The 20,597-nt window shown below is 42.9% G+C and overlaps 1 protein-coding gene across 1 annotated transcript; it reads left to right on the top strand.

The window, feature by feature from the left end:
• Positions 1-4,395: 4,395 nt before the first annotated feature.
• LOC102836100 (zinc finger protein 14-like) lies at positions 4,396-18,925 on the top strand. The gene is made up of 5 exons (XM_006869055.1): positions 4,396-5,349; positions 5,512-5,732; positions 18,201-18,373; positions 18,448-18,607; positions 18,835-18,925. Exons 1-5 carry the CDS (start codon positions 4,396-4,398, stop codon positions 18,923-18,925), a joined length of 1,599 nt encoding a protein of 532 aa, XP_006869117.1.
• Positions 18,926-20,597: the final 1,672 nt, after the last annotated feature.

The raw sequence follows: 20,597 nt of genomic DNA, 5'->3' as shown, positions 1-20,597 counted from the left end.
ACGGACTGCTTCTGAAGGGTTAGCCATTGAAAACCTTATAAATAGCAGAACACTGTCTGATAACAGTGTTACAGGTTGGAAGACTCTCAAACTACAACTGGGGAAGAGCTGCCTCCTCAAAGCTGGTGTTAGTGCCATCTAGTAGATTCCAACTCAGCAACCTTGTATAAGGTTCCTGAGCAATGTCCGGTGGGTTTAAACTGCCAACCTTGTGGTTAGCAGTCCAGTGCTTATCCTGCAGTGCCACATATATAAAGTTAACCTTATTGATTGGATGGAGCAAGGTTTGGGGGAACCTTCATTTGCTGATAGGGCAAAACTCAAGATGAGAAGAAACAGCTGCAAATATGCATTGAAAATTGGAACACTGAATATACAAAGTATGTGTCTAGGAAAATCGGAGTCATCAAGCTAAATTGGAATGCACATCTACATCTAGCCATTAGTGAGCTGAAATGGACTGAATCTGACAGTCACCTGGCATACTGTGTGTGTGTGTGTGTGTGTGTGTGTGTGTGTGTGTGTGTATGCCCAATACTAGTGGGCAGCCACATTTAAGCTTGGAGATGTAGGGAATGTGTGGAGTTCTAAGTTCTTATGTTTTGGTGTTCTGTGTATTCTGAGCTCTACTTTTCAATAGCTTTGTATTTCTAAGAAGTGACACAAATCTGTGGTAACTATTACATGTCAAAAAAAGGAAACCAAACCCACTGCCACTGAGGTGATTTTGATTCATAGTGACACCATTCCTTTTGAATTTGTCGTTGGGGCAGAATAAGCCGTAAAATTGTCAGATTCCAAATGGATAATACCAGTCCATTACAGCTCACTCATGCCCAGGATACTGATCATTACGCGTTCCATTTCATTCTTGGCAACTTCCAATTTTCCGAGATTCATACTTCATGAATTCCATGTTCATTTTATTAATGGATGTTTGTAGCTGTTTCTCCTCATTTTGAATTGTGCCCCTTCAGCAAATGAAGGTCCTGAAATCTTTACTCCATTTGTGTTATCATGGTCAACTCTACTTTGAGAAGACAGCTCTTTTCCAGTCGTATTTTGAGTGCCTGCCACACAAGCCATGGTATTTTCAATAACCATATGCATGCAAAAGCTGGACAGAGAATAAGAAAGACCGTAGAAGAATTGATGCCTTTGAGTTATGGTGTTGGAGGAGAATATTGAAAGTACCATGGGCTGCCAAAAGAACCAACAGATCTCTGTTGGAGGAAGTGCAGCCAGAGTGCTCCTTGGAGGCTAGGATGGCCAGACTTCATCTCTCATACTTCAGACATATTGTCAGTAAGGACCAGTCGCTGGAGAAGGCTATCATGTTGGTAAGGTGGAGGGTCAGAGAAAATAGGAAGACCCCCAACGAGATGGATTGGCCAAGTGGCAGCATCGATGGACTCAAGAGTGGCAACAATAGTGAGGTTGGCCCAGGATCGGGCAGTGTTTCGTTATGCTGTGCATAAGGTCGCTATGAGTCGGTACCGACTCCATGGCACCTAACAACAGCAACTCTCCTGAGGGGCACATCCCTAAGGTGCTGTATCCCTAAGATTTTCAGTGACTAACTATTCAGAGTAGCCTCTCCTTCTTCCTTGTCTGTCTTAGTCTGGAAGTTTTGCTGAAACCTGTCCACCATGGATGGGAACAACAAACTGACAGACTTGGTGTAGAGCCACCATGGTGCTGGTGGTCAGGTGCCGTGGAGCTGAGCCCAACTCATAGTGACCCTGTGTAGGGTTTCAGAGGCTGTACATTTTTACGGGAGCAGAAAGCCTCATCTTTCTCCTGTAGAAAGCCTAGGGAACTCAAACTGCTAACGTGTGGTTAGCAGCACAATGCATAACCCATTATGGTACCAGGGCTCCTTGGAGTGCCAGCGTGGGTAAGTTAAATTTAAACTGTGCCCAAAGAATGTTTTCAGTCTGCCAGTAGGACCTATCTGCTTGGTCTGCTTGAAGATAATGTGACTATTGGCCCTTTTTACGAGTTGGGTTTCCAAAGGTACCTTGTTTGGTGAGGATAACAGGAGAAAATGCATAGTGCAGTGTTTTTGTTCCTTAATGCCTCCTTCAGCTTTGACCATGAGGTTGATGTAACGCTCCGAGACATTGTAAGCAGTATAAAGGTGATAAATTCATTTGTGTCACAAGGAATTTATGGAGTTACAGTAGACACAGGTGTTTCATATGTATAGTATGTCTCTGATTTCTCCAGTGGGTCAGTATCCTTCTCATCGAGATGAACAAGACTTGAAGTGGTCACACAAAACCTAAAGAAGTGTGTTCTGTGTATTGTGGTTGCTGTTGTTGTTAAGGATCATTGAGTCAGTTCGGACCCATAGCGACCCTGTATAGTGCCTCTAAGGAGCGGCTGGTAAGCTTGAACCACCGACTTTACAGATCAAACTGACTTTGCAGCCCAGCGCATTAACCCCCAGTGCCACGCCACGACTCCTGTGTATTAGTGGCACTGTTTAATATATAAGTTAGTAAAAGGTCTAATGACTGAGTTATAGGGTAGATGCTAAGGGACCCCAGAATTTTATTTGACTTGCCTATGAATTGAGTCCAGTTTTCTCTGTCTCACCTAACCTGCTACACACATACGTTCTCTCTTAGGAGTCTGTAATGTTCGAGGACGTGGCTGTGGAGTTCTCTCTGGAGGAGTGGGCTTTGCTGGGTCCTGCTCAGAGGAAGCTCTACAGAGATGTGATGTTGGAAACCTTCAGGAATCTGGCCTCATTAGGTAAAAATGAAATTAACTCGTTCATTTATTTAGAGAACAGACACTCCTTGTTCATCCTTCTTGTTCCGGGATTTCAACTGTAGAAAGAAGAATATGTTGGTCAGACGCTATCAAAGCCAGAGAATCTGTTTGTAAAGCTAGTGTTTCTGTCTGTCTTGGTTGAAACACTTGAGATTTGTTTCGTGTCATATTATGTGGATATAGGATTCATTGGTCATTTGGGACCACAGAGAATATTTGGTTTGGAAAACCTTGAGGTAATTTTCTTGTGTGGGTAATAACTTCACTTATGACACCTTGTGCTTTTATTAATGGATTTCTAAAATGGGTAAACTCATCAGTGTCTTTTGTGCTGACTGGTACGTCTTCCTTGTAACAGTTGTTCACTTTTTTTCTTTCAGATAATGAGACTCCATTTAAGGCCAATGTGTCTATTTCTCAACATAATATTTATGGGGGGAAATTATCCAAGGAAGATAAAGTACAAAAAGTTACAGGAAACGGTTCTTGTGTCTCCATTTTAGGAAAAATTTGGGAAAGCATTAAAATTGAAGATCAGCACAGACAGCAGAGAATACCTCTGAGGTGAGTTGAACGTATACTTGAGTGCAGTAGCCAGAGAGAGAGTCTCAGTATTTAATGAAACTAAAAAGCAAATAAATCCCCCCAGATGCATAAGAAATTTTCACAACTAGTTTTTCACTAAATGTGAATTGGACATTGAGTGTTTGAAACAAAATGCAGTTGGGAGCAGTTGTCAATAAATCACAAACACTGTTTTACTGACAGTTGTCTTTGAGCCCTCTTACAGAGGATTCCGTTTATTCCAATTTCATGTAAGTCAGATAAGGCAGGAGACCTACATGGTTACAGAAATGATTAAAATAGTATCCTAATAGTAATTCATTAATATGAATGTGCTATCATCACTATTAATAATATGCTTATCTCCATTTTAACAGAAATCATATGTTTGAAAGACGCCTTGAAAGGAAGGATTATAATGCATGTGAAGAAACCTTCAGTCAGATTCTAAATGTTAATCTTTTCATGAAAAATTCTAGCCTACTCAATTCATTTGAACACAGCTGGTATGGAAAAGCCATCATGCGTCATTCATCACCCAAGAGGCACATTACAAGTGACTCTGGACTGAAACTGTGTGACTATCAAGAACATATGCAGACTTGTAATTTATCAGACATAAACATGCATGAGCAACCTCCCAGTGCAGTAGAGCCTTATGCGTGTAAATTATGTGGGAAGACCTTTAGTTGTCTCCAGCTCTCTCAAAGCCATGAAAGAATTTGTACCAAGGAGAAGCCCTATGAATGCAAACAGTGTGGGAAAGCTTTCAGTTGGCCCGTATCCTTACGAAGACATATGAGAGGGCACACTGGAGAGAAACCCTATGAATGCAACCAATGTGGGAAAGCCTTTAGTTGGCCCATATCTTTAAAAAGACATGTGAGAGTGCACAATGGAGAGAAACCCTACCAATGCGATCAGTGTGGAAAAGCTTTCAAATGGCCCCTATCCTTACGAATACATATGCGTACACACACTGGAGAAAAACGCCACGAGTGTAAGCAATGTGGAAAAGCCTTCAGTTGGCCTATATATTTACGAGCACATATGAGAACACACACGGGCGAGAAGCCCTACGAATGCAGTCAGTGTGGGAAAGTTTTCAAATGGCCCTTGTCCTTACGAACACACATGAGCATACACAGTGGAGAGAAACTTTATGACTGTAAACACTGTGGGAAGGTCTTCAGCTGGCCTGTACACTTGGAGGCACATATGAGAATGCATTCAGATGAGAAGCCCTTCGAATGTAAGCAGTGTGGGAAAGCCTTCAAGTGGCCCTTATCCTTGCGAGCACACGTGACAACTCACACCGGGGAGAAGCCCTATGAGTGTCAGCAGTGTGGGAAAGCCTTCAGTCAGCTCTCTTACCTTCGCGAGCATGTGAGAATTCACACTGGAAAGAAACCTTACGATTGCAAGCAGTGTGGGAAAGCCTTCAAGTGGCCCTCATCGTTACGGAAACACCTGAGATTGCACACCGGAGAGAAGCCCTACGAATGTAAGGAATGTGGGAAAGCCTTTAATTGGCCCATATCCTTACGAGCACATATGAGGATGCACTCTGGTGAAAAGCCCTATGAATGCAAGCAGTGTGGGAAAGCCTTCAACTGGGCTATGTCTCTACGGACACACATGAGCACACACACCGGGGAGAAGCCCTATGAATGTAAACAGTGTGGGAAAGCTTTCAATTGTCCTAAACATTTACGAGAACACATGAGAACACATTCTGGTGAGAAACCCTACGAATGCAAGCAGTGTGGGAAAGCCTTCAGTTATCTCCAAAACCTCCGTAGGCATGAAAGGACTCACAGTAAAGACAAACGCTACGAATGTAATCAGTGTGGAAAAGCCTTTAGTCAACTCTCATACCTTCGAGGACATATGAGGATGCACACTGGAGAGAAACCCTATGTCTGTCAGGAATGTGGGAAAGCCTTCCAGTGGCCCTCATTTTTATCAAATCATATGAGAGTGCACAGCAGAGAGAAGCCCTACGTCTGTCAGGAATGTGGGAAAGCCTTTAATTGGCCGGTATCCTTAGAAGCGCATATGAAAACACATTCTGGAGAAAAACCCTATAAATGCAGTCAATGTGGAAAAACCTTCAAATGGCCTTTATCTTTACGAACACATCTGAGCACACATAATGACGAGAAGCCCCATGAGTGTAAACAGTGTGGGAAAGCTTTCAGCCAACTGTCATACCTTCGAGGACACGTGCGAATGCACACTGGAGAGAAACCCTACGTGTGTAAGGAGTGTGGGAAAGCCTTCAGGAGCCCCTCCTCATTACCAGTGCACATGAGGACACACACTGGAGAGAAGCCCTACATCTGTCAGGAATGTGGGAAAGCTTTTAACTCGTCTTCCGCTTTAAAGTATCACGTAGGAACACACACTAGAGAGGAGTATAATAAACGTCAGGTGGGTACGTGTCCTGAAAAATAATTCATGTACCATACTCTAGAACGTTCACATCAGAGAAAAAATGTTAATAAGAATTTTAAGTGTGTATGGCCTTTATTAAATATCTCTTCCTGACAGTGGACTGAGAGATTGGATGCTTTTATGTGCTCCTTTTCAGAAATAATTATGAAGTGATAACGAATTCTGTAAGTGCACTTTGAACTATGGTATATAATTTGACCAAAATAAGAAAGAAGACCCTGCTATAATAGAATGGTCTGTGACTCACAGCACCCCTATAGGATAAATGAGTACAGCTCTATGGGCTTTCCAAGGCTATGATTCCTTATGCTAAATAGACTGCCACAGTTTTCATCTAGCAAGCAACTGTGGGGTTGTTTTGAGGGACTCCATTCAATCCCAATAACCAGGTTGCTTGGGTCACACCTGGGAGATTCTGTCGTGAAATATTCTACAAAAGGAGACCCTTCTTTTTAAAAAAACAAAAACTTTTTTATTGTGTAAAGGTTTACAGGGTAGATCATCAGTTTCACATTCCATAAATCATATCCTTTGCTTCATTACAATGTTTGAATCCCTTCTGTGTAGCAACAGTTATATTTACCTCTATTCACTTTAATGGTACATTCCTCCCTGTGTTTCCTTATTCCTTCATCTTTCCTCTCCTCACCTCCCTGTCACCCATGTTAGCACGTGTCTTAACACCTCTAGCCCATGAATTATTTTTCCTCCCTCCTCTCGCCCATAATCATAGGTTGTTCCTTTTATCAAGAAAACCTTAGTATGTTACCACATTGGTCTCATAAATTATGTGTCCTTTTGTGACTGACTGATCTCACTCAGCATAATGTCTTCCCTCCAGGTTCATCCGTGATGTGAGGTGTTTTGCAGATTTTTTTTTTTTTTTTAAGATGACTTCAGGGGATACTTCTGGTTTAAAGTTTACAGATGATTTCACAGCATCATTTTAGAAGTTCATCCACTCTCTATGGCTCCAGAAAGTCTAGAGTCCATGAGAATCTGAACTTCTCAGAACAGACACTTTTTTTTTTGTCAATGTTTTATTGTGAATTATGTGATGGTTTACATGGGAGAACATCAGTTTTACATTCCTTCTATCATATGCAGATTCATTTTTACTCTTCAACATTGCATAATATTCATTTGTGTGTGGGTACCAAAGTTTGTTTAACCATTCTCTTGAGCATTTAGGGTGTCTCAATCCTGACTATAGGATCAGTTATAGGATCAGCCATGGACTAAACCACAGGGTCAGCAGTTCAAACCCACCAGTTGCTCCTCAGAAACCCTATACAGGGTCACTATGAGTTGGAACTGACTTAATGGCACTTAACAACATCAACAATCTTTTTGATACGTCCATGTAGACAGTATAATGAAATATCCATTCGGCTCTCTGTCTTTTGAATGGTGCATTTTATCCATTTATATTCAGTATCATTCCCACTAAGTATGAATTGATTGCTGTCATTTTGCTGTGTGTGTGGTGTTACAGGTTTCATTATATAATTTGATGTGCAGAGTTCATTTCGTTTGTGGGATTTCTTTGTATTTTCATTTCTGTTGTGTTAAGGTTTACTAAATCCTGATTTTTTTTTTTTTTTTATGTGTAGGTGAATTAATTCCTTTTCTTTGAGGTTCCCTGTAATTTAAAAATATTTTTCCCTATTCAAACCAGACTGTTGTATCTTGAAATCTACTTAACATCCTTGCTTTTTGCAAGTTCCGTGTTGACAGAATTCTCTTTTTTTGTTTAATAGTTGACATTGATTGATATCTCTGGTTCGCTATTTTCAGTCTTGTAGGTTTGTTTTACTTTTAATACTTCTATAGCTAGATTGAGTTCTGGGTCATATTGCCATATATGGTAATATCAGATTGTTGTCTGTTGTTTCTCAGTTCAAAGGACAACCTTTAGCATTTCTTGTAAAGTTGGCCTGGTCATTACAAATTCTTTAATTTCTGTTTATCAGGAAATGTCCTAATTTCATCATTGTATTTGAGGGATTAAATACATTTTAAAATGGTTTAAAATTAAGAAAGGTCTGCAACAAGGTTGTATTCTTTCATCATACTTATTCAACCTGTATGCTGAACAAATAATCCGAGAAGCTGCGTTCTTTGAAGAAAATTGTGCCATCAGGATTGGAGGAAGACTCATTAGCAACCTGCGATATGCAGATGATACAACCTTGCTTGCTGAAAGTGAAGAGGACCTGAAACATTTACTGATGAAGATCAAAGAACACAGCCTTCGGTATGGGTTGCATCTCAATGTCAGAAAAACAAAAATCCTCACCACTGGACCAATAAACAACATTCTTATCAATGGAGAAAAGATTGAAGTTGTCAAGGACTTCATTCTTCTTGGATCAACTATCAACACTCTTGGAAGCAGCAGTCAAGAGATCAGATAACGTATTGCACTGGGCAAATCTGCTGCACAGGAACTTTTTAAAGTGTTGAAGAGCAGAGATGTCAGCTTGAGGACTAAGGTGTGCCTGACCCAAGCCATGGTGTTTTCAATAACCTCATATGCATGTGAAAGCTGGACAGTGAATAAGGAAGACAGTAGAAGAATTGATGCCTTTGAGTTGTGGTGTTGGAGGAGAATACTGAAAGTGCCATGGACTGCCAAAAGAACCAATAGATCTGTGTTGGAAGAAGTGCAGTCAGAGTGCTCCTTGGAGGCCAAGATGGCCAAACTTCGTCTCTCGTACTTCGGACATATTGTCAGGATAGAACAGTCACTGTAGAAGGATGTCATGCTGGGTAGGGTGGAGGGTCAGAGAAAAAGAGGAAGACCCCTAACGAGATGGATCAGCCAGGTGGCATCATTGATGGACTCAAGTGTGGCAGCGGTAGTGAGGTTGGCCCAGGATCGGACATTGTTTCGTTTTGCTGTGCATGGGGTCGCTGTGAGTCAGTTCCGACTCGATGGCACCTGACAACAACAACAACAACAAAAACCAGTAGAACAATTATCCAGCATGCCCATGGACTCTGTTTCTTCAGATGGCCTCACCAGTAATGTTCTGTTGGGAGTTTGGTGTATTTATGTGTAACATTCAGTACTCACTGCATCTCCTGTCACACCTTGAGTGGCTGTCAGAATGGTCAGTCTTCCCCATATGGTGGACTACCTTCTTCATCTGAGTGGTTTCACAATTAAGTACAAGCTTTCTTTGCTGTTGTTCAGGACCTGTTTAGTAAAACTGGACAGAGCTTTCATTTTCCTTATCACCTTTATCACTCCCCCCTTGTAGGTCAGTGAAACAGGTAACTAGTGAAAACCACTTCACTTGTTCATTTTAAAGACTGATCCCATAGCTATTTTAACTTTTTTTTTGGTTTGTTTTTTACATTTGACTTGTGGTTTTTATTAAAGTAAAGATGCCGTAAGAACTAGATATGTCACATTTTAGAATGCTATGCTGACTTTTTTTTAAAAAGTTTTTATTATGAACTGAGTGATAGTTTACATGGGAAAACACCAAACTTGTCTTGATCTACACAGTTGGAACCTTTGCATAATCATTAAAACATAAGTAACATCTCTGGTATTCTCTGCTTTCAGCCAAGATCCATCTGACCTCAGCAGTGACATCCCTCATTCCAGTTCCTCTTCTGAATCCAGTTTGAGTTTCAGACAGTTCCCTGGCACTGTACTGTTGCAGTCAATTTAGAATGATCTTCAGCAAAACTTTACTTGCCTGTGAATATTAATGATACTGTTCGGTGATTTCCATATTCCAATGGGTCACTTTTCTTTGGAATGGGCACAACTAGGATCTCTTCCGATTGGTTAGCCAGGTGGCTGTCTTTCAAATTCTTGGCATAGATGAGTGAGTGCCTCCAGGGCTGCATCAGTTTTTTTTTAAGATTTCTATTGTGTTCCTGGAAGGCACTCTGGTAGCGTAGTGGTTACGAATCGGGCTGCAAGCCGCAAGGTCAGCAGTTCGAAACTACCAGCGGTTCTGCGGGAGAAAGATGAGGCGGTCTGCTCCCGTAAAGATTTACAGCCTCGGAAACCCTGTGTAGGGTCGCTATGAGTCGGAATCGACTCCACGGCACACAACAACAACAACAACATTGTGTTCCTGGAGGCTTGTTTTGTGCCAGTGCCTTCATTCTAGTGCGAACTTCTTCAGTACCACTGGTTCTTGATCATGTGCCACATCTGGGAATGGTTGAACAGCGGCCCTTACTTTTTGGTACAGTGACTTTGTATGTAGAGTCTGCATCATTCAATACTTGCCTGGTGGGATCCTTCAGTATTGCAAGTTAAGGCTTGAATTTTTTCTCAGTTCTTCCAGCTTGAGAAATGCTGAGCAAGTTCTTCCCGTTGAGTTTTCTAACTCCAGGTGTTTGCACATTTCATTATAATACTTGACTTTGTCTTCTGAGCCTGCCTTTTTGAAATTTTCTGTTCAGCTCTATTACTTCCTCATTTCTTCCATTCACTTTAGCATTTATACGCTGAAGAGCAAGTTTCACAGTCTCTTCTGCTATCCATTTTTGGTCTTTTCTTCTTTTTATGAGTTTTTGCTTTCCTTATGTTTGAGGTTCTTGATGCCATCTCATAGCTCTTCTGGGTAGAGGAAGTTTAATGCATAGGGATATCAGGGTCCCAACGGTGCACTCCACACCTGGTTATTCTTCTCTGATGGTAGATAGATGCATCCATTTCTGCTTCTGAGATGATTCATTTTAGTCACGTTAAAGTTCCAAATCTTTACAATCATAAGTAATCCTGTCAACAGTCACTTGCAACTGATTCATAGAATATAGGCATCTTCTCCCATCTTCTGTTGTGCAGACACAACTGAAAAAAGTCATTTGGTGAGAGAAAGACATGGCTAGAAAGGATTAAACAGTTCACTGCTTGGCAGTGGGTAAATATAACATGTAGACAATCTTGTAACTGAGAAACGTTTGCAATAATTAACATGAGATGCCATCAATGCAGTGAAATCAACTGACAGCAGTAAGGAAAGAAAACAAGGTCAGGTACCTAGTAACCAAATCATGGCAAGTGGTGGATCTGATGGAAGAGCCATGCCACAGTCCCTCGCGGGGAGCGGGGGTCGGTGGGTGGGGCTTTTTTTTTTTTTAGCTTTAATTTTTACCAGCAAAGATGTCAGCTTGAGGACTAAGGTGCGCCTGACCCAAGCCATGGTGTTTTCAATAACCTAATATGCATACCAAAGCTGGACAGTGAATAAGGAAGACCGTAGAAGAATTGATGCCTTTGAGTTGTGGTGTTGGAGGAGAATATTGAAAGTTCCATGGGCTGCCAAAAGAACCAATAGATTTGTTTTGGAAGAAGTGCAGCCAGAGTGCTCCTTGGAGGCCAGGATGGCTAAGCTTCGTCTCTCATACTTTGGACATATTGTCAGGAGGGACTAGTCACCAGAGAAGGATTTCTTCAGTGACTCAGAGAAAAAGAGGAAGACCCCCGGTGAGATGGATTGGTAAAGTGACAGACAGCATCAGTAGGCTCAAGTATGGAAACAATAGGTTGGCCCAGGATCAGGCAGTGTTTCATTCTGCTGTGCATTAGATCACTATGAGTCAGTCGATGGCACCTAACAACAAATACAAAGCCAATAACCAACATCAAAAGAGGAAAACGAAAGCATTCCCCTTGAGAATAGAAACCAGACTATTGTTAAGTACCGTGGAGTCGGTTCTGACCCATAGCGACCCTGCACAGGGTTTCCGAGGCTGTAAATCTTTATGGGAGCAGAATGCCTCACCTTTCTCCCACGGAACCGCTGGTAGTTTTGAACTGCCAATCTTGAGGTTAGCAGCCCGATTTGTAACCACTACGCTATCAGAGCTCCTTAGAAACCAGACTAGGATGCTCTTTATCAACACTCCTGCTCAGTATTGTTCTGAAAGTCTTACCTAGAGCTGTTATGCAAGAAAGGTGCTAAAAACCATGTGGGAACCAGTCTGATGTCCAGTCCCCTAGCTCCCCAAGGGGGAAAGACAATGAAACTCAAAATCAGCCCAAGGCCCATTCCTATGAGTGGCGGTCAGACCTGCTTCCACCCGACACCCTTCTTTCCCCTATTCTGACACCAGCCATCCCGTCCCCAGCATCTCTCTTCACATCTAGGTTCCATAATCCACTGCAATGACTACACAGAACTCAACAATACTTACGATGATGGGGTTTATTAAGGAAGTAAACAGGATACAATTCAGGATCAAAACCAACTCAGGACACAGCAATTGCCCAATCAGGTCGGCCTCTTTTCTTTTGTCTCCCAGACATGTGTATCCTTGGCCTCTGCCCTCTCAGGCAAGTGATACAAAGCTCTTTAAGCCAGTCTGTGAATGCCCAGAGTACATTCTGTAAACCAGTGTCTTGCCTGTAGGCCAGTCTCCTGCCTGTAGGCACTCAGCTTTACTCAGGCCATGGGCCAAGAGACCACAGCTGCTCTGTACCGCCTCTGCTGTCACCTCTGCAATCACTGCTTTTCTAGGTAGCGGACCTCATGCTCCACTCATGCTCTTCCTTCTTGATGTCCTGAGCTTCTGAGATGATTTCAGACTAGCTAGAGAGCAAAACTAACCAATCCCAGCCTTAGCATCCTGTCTACCTTATTTGCATGGCTCCACCCAGTTACTTGGTGGGATTGAAGACTTTGGATAGAAAATCCATGTCAAGTAAAATTTAAGGCACCACAAAAGGAAGATTAAAGGCACCCAAATTAGCAAAGAAGAAGCGAAACTCTTAATATTTGCAGATGATGTGATCCTATAGAGTCCCCAAGACTCAGCAAGAAAATGATTAGAACTGAGTCTGGTCAAGATGGCGAAGTAAGCAGATGCACTGGCCAATCCTCTACAACTATGACATGAGCGACCTAGTGACACAGACACAGACAGTGGTCCTGGACCCTTGAGCATCTGAGGCTAGGACAGAGAGGTGGGTTGAGTGCCTACTGGGAGAGGAAGCAGGAGCAGTGAGAGAGATGAAAATGACAGACTGTGTGTGTGTGTGTGTATGTGTGTGTGTGTGTGTGTGTGTGTGACTATCTTGAGCTTTTGTGAGCAGCTGTTGATACAGCGGCCAGTGGCCATCCGATGCATCTGGAGGTTCTTGGCAAGGAGGTGCCATTCTCCATTGTTCCTGTGCCCTCCTGGTAGCCAGGGGCATAGTCAGTCTTCACCCTCGCTAACCCAGTGGCCAGTGGCACCTCCTCCTGTCCAGCCTCTGCATTGCCTGGGGTTGGGTGCCTGGCATAATGCACCTGCTTCTGGAAGCATCGGAACCCTCCCTGAACTATACAAACAGTGAACAGAAAACTAACTGGTTCACACTTCTGATCTCTTCTACATCCACCAAGGTGGTGAGTGTCTGAGAACACATCAATATTGAATCAGCAACTAAATGTAAATACTATACCACGATGTCTCAGAGAACAGAGACAATTTCGGCTTACACAAAGAAGCAAGACAGAGAACTTTGAACAAGTGACCAAAATACACTTGGATCAAAGAATATAATACCAGGAATGGTAGTGAAAGTACGGACAAGAAATTGAAAACAATGTGAATTACACAACCTCAATGAATCGTCAGAGAGACCAAGAAAACTACAGATGAAACCAAGGAAACCAAAGACAAAACTATGGAAAAACGCAGGAAACAAACAAAATAATTGAAAAACCAGCAGTTAGAAAGCCCGAAAATTAACACGAAGACTTCACAAACAGATAATACACTGAAAGGGTAAAGAAATAGGGTTGAATTGATGGAAAGCCAATTTATTAAACTTGAAGAAAAAGCTCTCAATATTCATCTGCTAGCGGAATAATCAGAAAAAAGAATAACACAGATTTGTTTTTCTGGCAGTCCATGGTACTTTTAATATTCTTCTCCAACACCATCATTTCTTCTGTTGTCTTCCTTATTCATCGAGTCGTTACATATTTCCAGAAGTCAGATTCCCTAAGGATAAAGTCAGATTCTGGGAAGCTCAGTGGCACCTCACTGTTACTGTTTTGCATAAAAATAATGAAAGCACAGAGATATTACAGCATTTAATGCGCATCAGCGCAGTTAATCTCTATGCATACAGGGAGAACATGTTTCTTAAACAAAAAGCTGGATGCAAACTACTAACAGTGAGGTTTTTAAAGAGGAGGAATTAGGGTAGGAAATTAATCACTGACTTAATTGAACATGATTGATACCCATACACCTACCTTTCTTAGATAAAATGGCATCAGGTTACCAGTTGATCTCAGTGCTGGTGGGAATGGGCAAGGGGGTGGGGGTGGCAGGGGCCCTGTTAATTTGCATACATTTTCAGATGTAGTCCCTGAGCTTTAAAAAAACGATCAAATCACCTGAACGTCTCAGAAACTTTCCAAGATTTAGCATTGTCTGCTCTAAATTACAGACTAATTTACTTTTTGGTGAAGTTAAATTTTCAAACACAATGAACTGTACATGGTTTTATGGTTAACATGTGTTTGCAGAAAGTGAGATTGTGAAGGCAAGTTCTCTGTGTCAATCTAGGCCTCAGTGTGCTTTTCACTTTATCTGAGGATTCAATATTTACTACAGATTTTAAAGAGCTTGCAATGGACCCAGGTCTCTCTCCCACGTGGTGTTCTCAGTGTCTGTGTCAGAGATGTAGGTGCTGGGTGGCCCCTCAGATCGATCTGGTTACCAAACTCAAGGGTTTCACCAACTGTTTTCTAGGTATGAATAACCTAGTTGTTGTTAAGTGCTGCCGAGTTGGTTCTGACTCCTAGCAACGCTATATAGGTTTTCTGAGGTTTTACAACTTTCTGTCACAGAGTGACTGGCGGGCTCGAACCACGGACCATGAGGTTCACAGTTCAGTGCTTACTATATGGAGACACTGCACTCCCAGAATAAAACTTTGTTTTAGTTATTGTTCTTGTTAACTGCCGTCTAGTCGATTCTGACCCACAGCAACCCTGTATAGAGTTTCTGGAGGAGTGGCTAGTGAGCTTAAACCACCAACCTTGTAGTTCAAACTGACTTTACAGTCCAGCACAGTAACCCACCTCGCCCCACCAGGACTCCACAATAAAACTTGTTGTTAAGTGCCATCGAGTCGATACCGACCCGTAGTGACCCTGTATAGGGTTTCCAAGGAACAGCTGGTGAGCTTGAACCACCAACCTTGCAGTTCAAACGACTTTGCAGTCTGACGCATTAGCCCACAGCACCACACCAAACTTCTTGTTTGGTGCCATTGAGTCGGTACTGACTCATAGCGACCTTATGCACAGCAGAATGAAACACTGCCCCATCCTGGGCCAACCTCACTATCATTGCCACGCTTGAGTCCATTGATGCTGCCACTTTGCCAATCCAGCTTGCTGGGGGTCTTTCTCTTTTTCTCTCACCCTCCACCCTACCAAACATGATATCCTTCTCCAGCGACTGGTCCCTCCTGACAATATATGCCGATAGCCTGCCCCGGCATACTTATTCCAGGGTATTTTCCGAAGACGTGTGTGGCGTCAGCGATTAAGGGATTATACGGAGTCATGGGTCATAATTCAAATTCTTCTTCTTACATGCTTTATGATTATTATTTCTATGGCTACTCTAATACTCTACTTCTCTCATTCTTTACTGCCCTGCTCATTTTTTTACCCTCCTGCTCATTCTTTCCTCCCCTACTCTCCTGCTCATCATCTCTTCTGCTTCTCTCCCTTTCTCTGCTCCTTTCTTTCCTCTCCTGCTCATCTCTTCCGCTTCTTTACTAGCTTCCCCTCCCTCCATTTCTTTACTGTCTCTTTCTCTACATTACTCTTACTTTTTCTTTCTATACTACTCCTCCTAATTATCTACATTACTACGTTCACTACCCCACTCCCCTGCTTCTTCTCTACATTACTCCCTCTATCCTCCCTCCATTCTTGTCTCCTTCTACTTACCTCTACTTCTTACTTACCTCTACTTACTTATTCTATCTTACAACCCCCTTATATACCATTATAAAAAACATTGCTTTCATAGTAATCAATGACATCATCTTGGGGCACATTCCTTATGGTTTACAACAGGGATGAAAAGTTACAGCAAGGAGACATTATCTCAAGGCATAGGAGACATTCAGGCGCCTTGAAACCTTTTAGTTAAACATTTGTTCCTACATAAACCTCTTCTTTTCTCTGAGAAGCAAGTTAACGTTCACATATGTTTCTTAACCTTTGTCTGTTAAGTCTTGTTAATTTTAGTTGTTAGGTGCAATTAACTCTCCATAACTTCTTCCATACACTATCTGTTTATAGACTACAAAAACATCACTTATCAGGGAAACTGAGGCTATGAAAAACAACTTCTCTAATTTACTGATCATTAATTTAAGAACGTCTAAGTCAGACTTTTTATTTAGTATCTGTATATACCCATAGCCTTTATCTATAGTCTAAATGTTTTTAGAAATTCTTGTACGCACAGCCCTTATTTGTGGCTGTGGGATTCTTTATTGCCTTAAACTAAGGCTACAAGGAAGAATGTTTACAATCACTAAACCTAAGCTGGTAGTAATTCAATTGACAAATCCTATCTCCTAGCAGTCTTAAGAACATTGTTAATATAAGTATTAAAACTACCTAAGATTACAAGTAGAATAAAATGTAGCTAATGTGTGGCTTCTAACTTTTAATAAAAATATATCAAAGTGTAGGAGAGTCAAAAATCTAAAGTAAAAGGGATACTAATAAAATCATGAATAAATCAGAGAATGATTTAACAAGAGAAAAATTTAACTAGGGGTCTGTGCATAGAAATAATTTGCGGCTCTACCATGCAAACAAAATAATTCATCATAGCTCTGCTAAAACAATGAATTCTTCTATGCCCACGTTTCCCCATGTCTCATTTATTTAATTCCTCGATTAATATGTCTCAATTTATTTATTTTAATTCCTTAATTAATTATGGCTGTTGCCATATATGTCCGAAGTATGAGAGACCAAGTTTGGCCCTCCTGGCCTCCAAGGAGCACTCTGGCTGCACTTCTTCCAACACAGATCTGTTGGTTCTTTTGGCAGCCCATGGCACTTTCAATATTCTCCTCCAACACCATAACTCAAAAGCATCAATTCTTCTACAGTCTTCTTTATTCACTGTTCAGCTTTCACATGCATATGAGGTTATTGAAAATACCATGGCTTGGGTCAGGCACACCTTAGTCCTTAAGCTGACATCTTTGTTCTTCAACACTTTAAAAAGTTCCTGTGCAGCAGATTTGTCTAATGCAATACATCGTTTGATTTCTTAACTGCTGCTTCCATGAGTGTTGATAGTTGATCCAAGAAGAATGAAGTCTTTGACAACTTCAATCTTTTCTCCGTTGATAAGAATGTTGCTTATTGGTCCAGTGGTGAGGATTTTCGTTTTCTTTACATTGAGACGCAATCCACACTGAGCTGTGTTTAAATTTGCACAGCAAAGTTTTATTACTTGTAACTAGTAAGGAGACAAGGGGGTCATTCTCAAAGCATCGTCTCTCTGACCAAAGAATTTAAGGAGGTTTTTTTCGGTTTTGTTTTTTAACTTTCAAGGTAATGTTAGGTGTTGTCATATCTACCCTAGGCACAACAGAATGAAACCTTGCTAGGTCCTGAGCCAACCACACAACGTTGCCACGCTTCAGCCCATTGCTGCTGCCACTGAGCGAAGGGGTTTCCTTCTTTTACGCTGACCTCTCCACTTTACCAAGCATAATATCCTTCTCCAGATAATGTGTCTGAAGTATAAGAGAGAAGTCTGGTCATCCTGGCTTATATTCTAGCTGTACTTCTTCCATTCCTCATTTAAGGGAATGAGACATGCATTATTCAAGAGGAACAAGGTTAGCACTGGGCTCGGAAGTCGCCGTCGGACCCCTTGGTTCTGAAATGGATCTGAACGGCTCGCCGTCCTTACGGCACATGTTCTCGCCTCAGTCTGGAACTGGCTCAGGGGTGGTGGCCTGAAGGGTATCTGGAATAGGAACATTAAAAGACAAACCAGGGCAGAGAACGTTGAGGGGTCTCTTTTAAAGGAGAAAACCAAGCGGCCCCTATTGCAAGAAACTGGCTCTTGTGGACCTTTTTCTTGATAATTTTCTTATGTATGGCTTAGCTCAAGGCTCCCATAGGTCTAGGTAGGAATTCTGCAACCTAGCTGATTTATTAGTCCGACCCCCAGCCCCAGTAGATACCAGACTCTCCTATCCGTGCTCGGGCAGGGCGCTACCAAGCGAACGATAGCCTGGACCTGAGTCTGTAGTTCCCTGCGCACGTCCAAGCAGGAGAGCTGGGCCAGAAGAGGAAGAGTCTGCCTAGCAGCGTCCACCGACTCCCCCCCATCACTCAGCAACCCGTACAGCCTGTTTGTCCAATCAGGAGCGCCGGGGCGGAACTTGGCGAATTAGCCAATCAGGGGCTCCAGGAGCGGGACGGCGCCCCCGAAAGCAACTCAGACGTAATTATTCCGCGCGGTCGCTGCCGGACAGTTTCCGACGGCTGCTCCACGGTCTCTGGCGTCCTGGTCCCGGTGGAGCGGACGCTGGGAGATGGTGAGCGCGGGTCCGGGGTCCGATGCGGGGACGAAGGGAGGGGCTCGTTGGGACTGGCCGTGTGTGCTCCCCAGGCCCCGGCTCCACTCTGAGCTCCCGGGACCTGAGTCTGCGGACAGGCGGACGGACCCTTGGCTGCTCCGGCTCGCTGGGCTGGGCTGGCCTCGCCGCCCACCGGGACCCGGGGCGTCCAGTCCGTCCCCGTGTGCGGAGTTCTCGCGTCCCGTACAGACCGTTAGGGAGAGTCCGGCTCGGTCTGTACAGTCCTGGGTGGAAGGTGCTCTCCGGACCCTACAGAGCCGGTGGGGGGCGCCCAGGGGACCCGGTTTCCGCTGAAAGTCTCATCTTTCCCCTGCGGAACAGCTGGTAGTTTCGAACTGCTGACCTTGAGGTTAGCAGCTGAAACTTCCATGTGGGCGAGAAGCAAGTGCGCAAACCTTCAGGATCCGTTCCTTTCCTAGGTCTTCTCAGGGCTGGCACGAAATCCCCAAATCCCAGACCCCTCCCGGCTTTCCCAAAGGCCAGCTGCTCCCCAGCAATCAACTCTTTTGAATTGTAAGGCATTAAGGGTTCATGATTTGTTTCTAGACGGAAAGGATTAACTGATTTGACCAGGATTTGTTTCTTACCTGTGAACAAGTGACACCTCAGTGTCTAGGGCTAACCCAAACGCCCCTCAGCTGCCATTTCTCTTGAGGGATCTAGTGACTACCTCCAAGTGGGGAATCTTCTGTTAAAGACTTTGGGGTGATTACCTTCCCCAACTCATTTTCAGTTCTTGGAGACTCGCTAGTCTTCAGCTGACAGGAAGCTATAAATTAAGGAAGGAGATAAATGATTCCTGCCCTCTGGGTTTTGCGAAATCACCCAAAACTCAGGAGTCACTTCCTACTCTTAGCGACCCCCTAGGCCAGAGTAGACCTGCTCCATAGATTTTTCTGAGGCTATACCTCTTAGTGTAGTGGTTACGAATCGCAGGGTCAGCAGTTCGAAACTACCAGCTGTTCCGCGGGAGAAAGATGAGGCTTTCTGCTCCTGTAAAGATTTACAGCCTCGGAAACCCTATGTAGGGTCACTATGAGTCGGAACCAACTGCACGGCACATAACCACCATACATCTTAACAGAAGCAGACTGCCTCATCTTTCGGCCATAGAGCGGTCGGTGGATTTGAACAACTGACCATTTGGTTAGCAGGTGAGCGCTTAACCACTGCACCACTAGGCCCCTAACCCAACCCAACCGGAAGGATGCTGAAAACCACCCCAGTGAGGAAGATGAACTAACCTGAATAACAACTAGTACTTCAGATGCATGGCAGGGCGCTTGCTGTTTGGAGAGTGGTCAGGGGCCACGGGGTACGGTGTCCTGACTTGGAGCTTGGCTCTGAGTGAGACCTGTGTGTGTCCCTGCTGAACACTAACACTGCCTCTGCCTAGGTTTGCACCTAAAAAAGACTCGTTCCTTATTTCATCCTCAGTTGATCAGGAAATATGAAATATGTTTAGTTAATAGAGTTTGAAACATAAGGGAAATATTTCAGAAGAGGCAAGAAAGGGATGAATTTCAGGGGGATCAGAATTTTCCAGTCTTAGGGCGCTGTGGGTTAATGCACTGAACTGCAGAGTCAGTGTCAACAACAATGTCGGTGGTTCAAGTTCACCAGCCACTCCTGGGAAACCCTACCCAGGTCTCTATAGGTTGAACCAACCCGACAGCACTTACCAACAACAATTTTTGTTTAAAATTCAACCATATTCTCTCTCTTTTTCCTCTGGAGGACGTGTAGTTAAGTTTTCAGATCTATGTTTTCTTTATATGAAAATAAACAGAATTCCAGGACTTCACCCCAAGTGAATGCTATTGGGGAAAAGAATCTCTGAGAAATAGAGACTGTCTCCTGTCTCTTACCATTAGAAAGAGGAATACCTTCTTACAGAAGAAGTGTGGTAGGGTAAATGTTGATTTACAGTGATTCACCAAAACTTCTTATGCAGGATGGGGAATTTGAGATAGTAGATAATTTTGTTCTGCCTTGATATTACCTGGATTTGGGAAATGAATGCTTAATTCTCTGACCTGAAATCTATACAAACCCTTTTGTTTCTATTAATATAGTAATTATATGACATCCTTATTTTCTGAAAGAAATAGATATTTACATGTTTTCTTGTTAAATTATTAAGAAGTCTTACAATTTTATTTCTGCCTTTCTAGGTAAACAG

This window comes from Chrysochloris asiatica, unplaced genomic scaffold (genome assembly GCF_000296735.1).
Source record: "Chrysochloris asiatica unplaced genomic scaffold, ChrAsi1.0 scaffold00125, whole genome shotgun sequence".
NCBI classification, from domain to species: Eukaryota; Metazoa; Chordata; class Mammalia; order Afrosoricida; family Chrysochloridae; genus Chrysochloris; species Chrysochloris asiatica.
The sequence above is the reverse complement of the archived record's forward strand: the minus strand, read 5'-3'. Positions and strand labels throughout refer to the sequence as shown.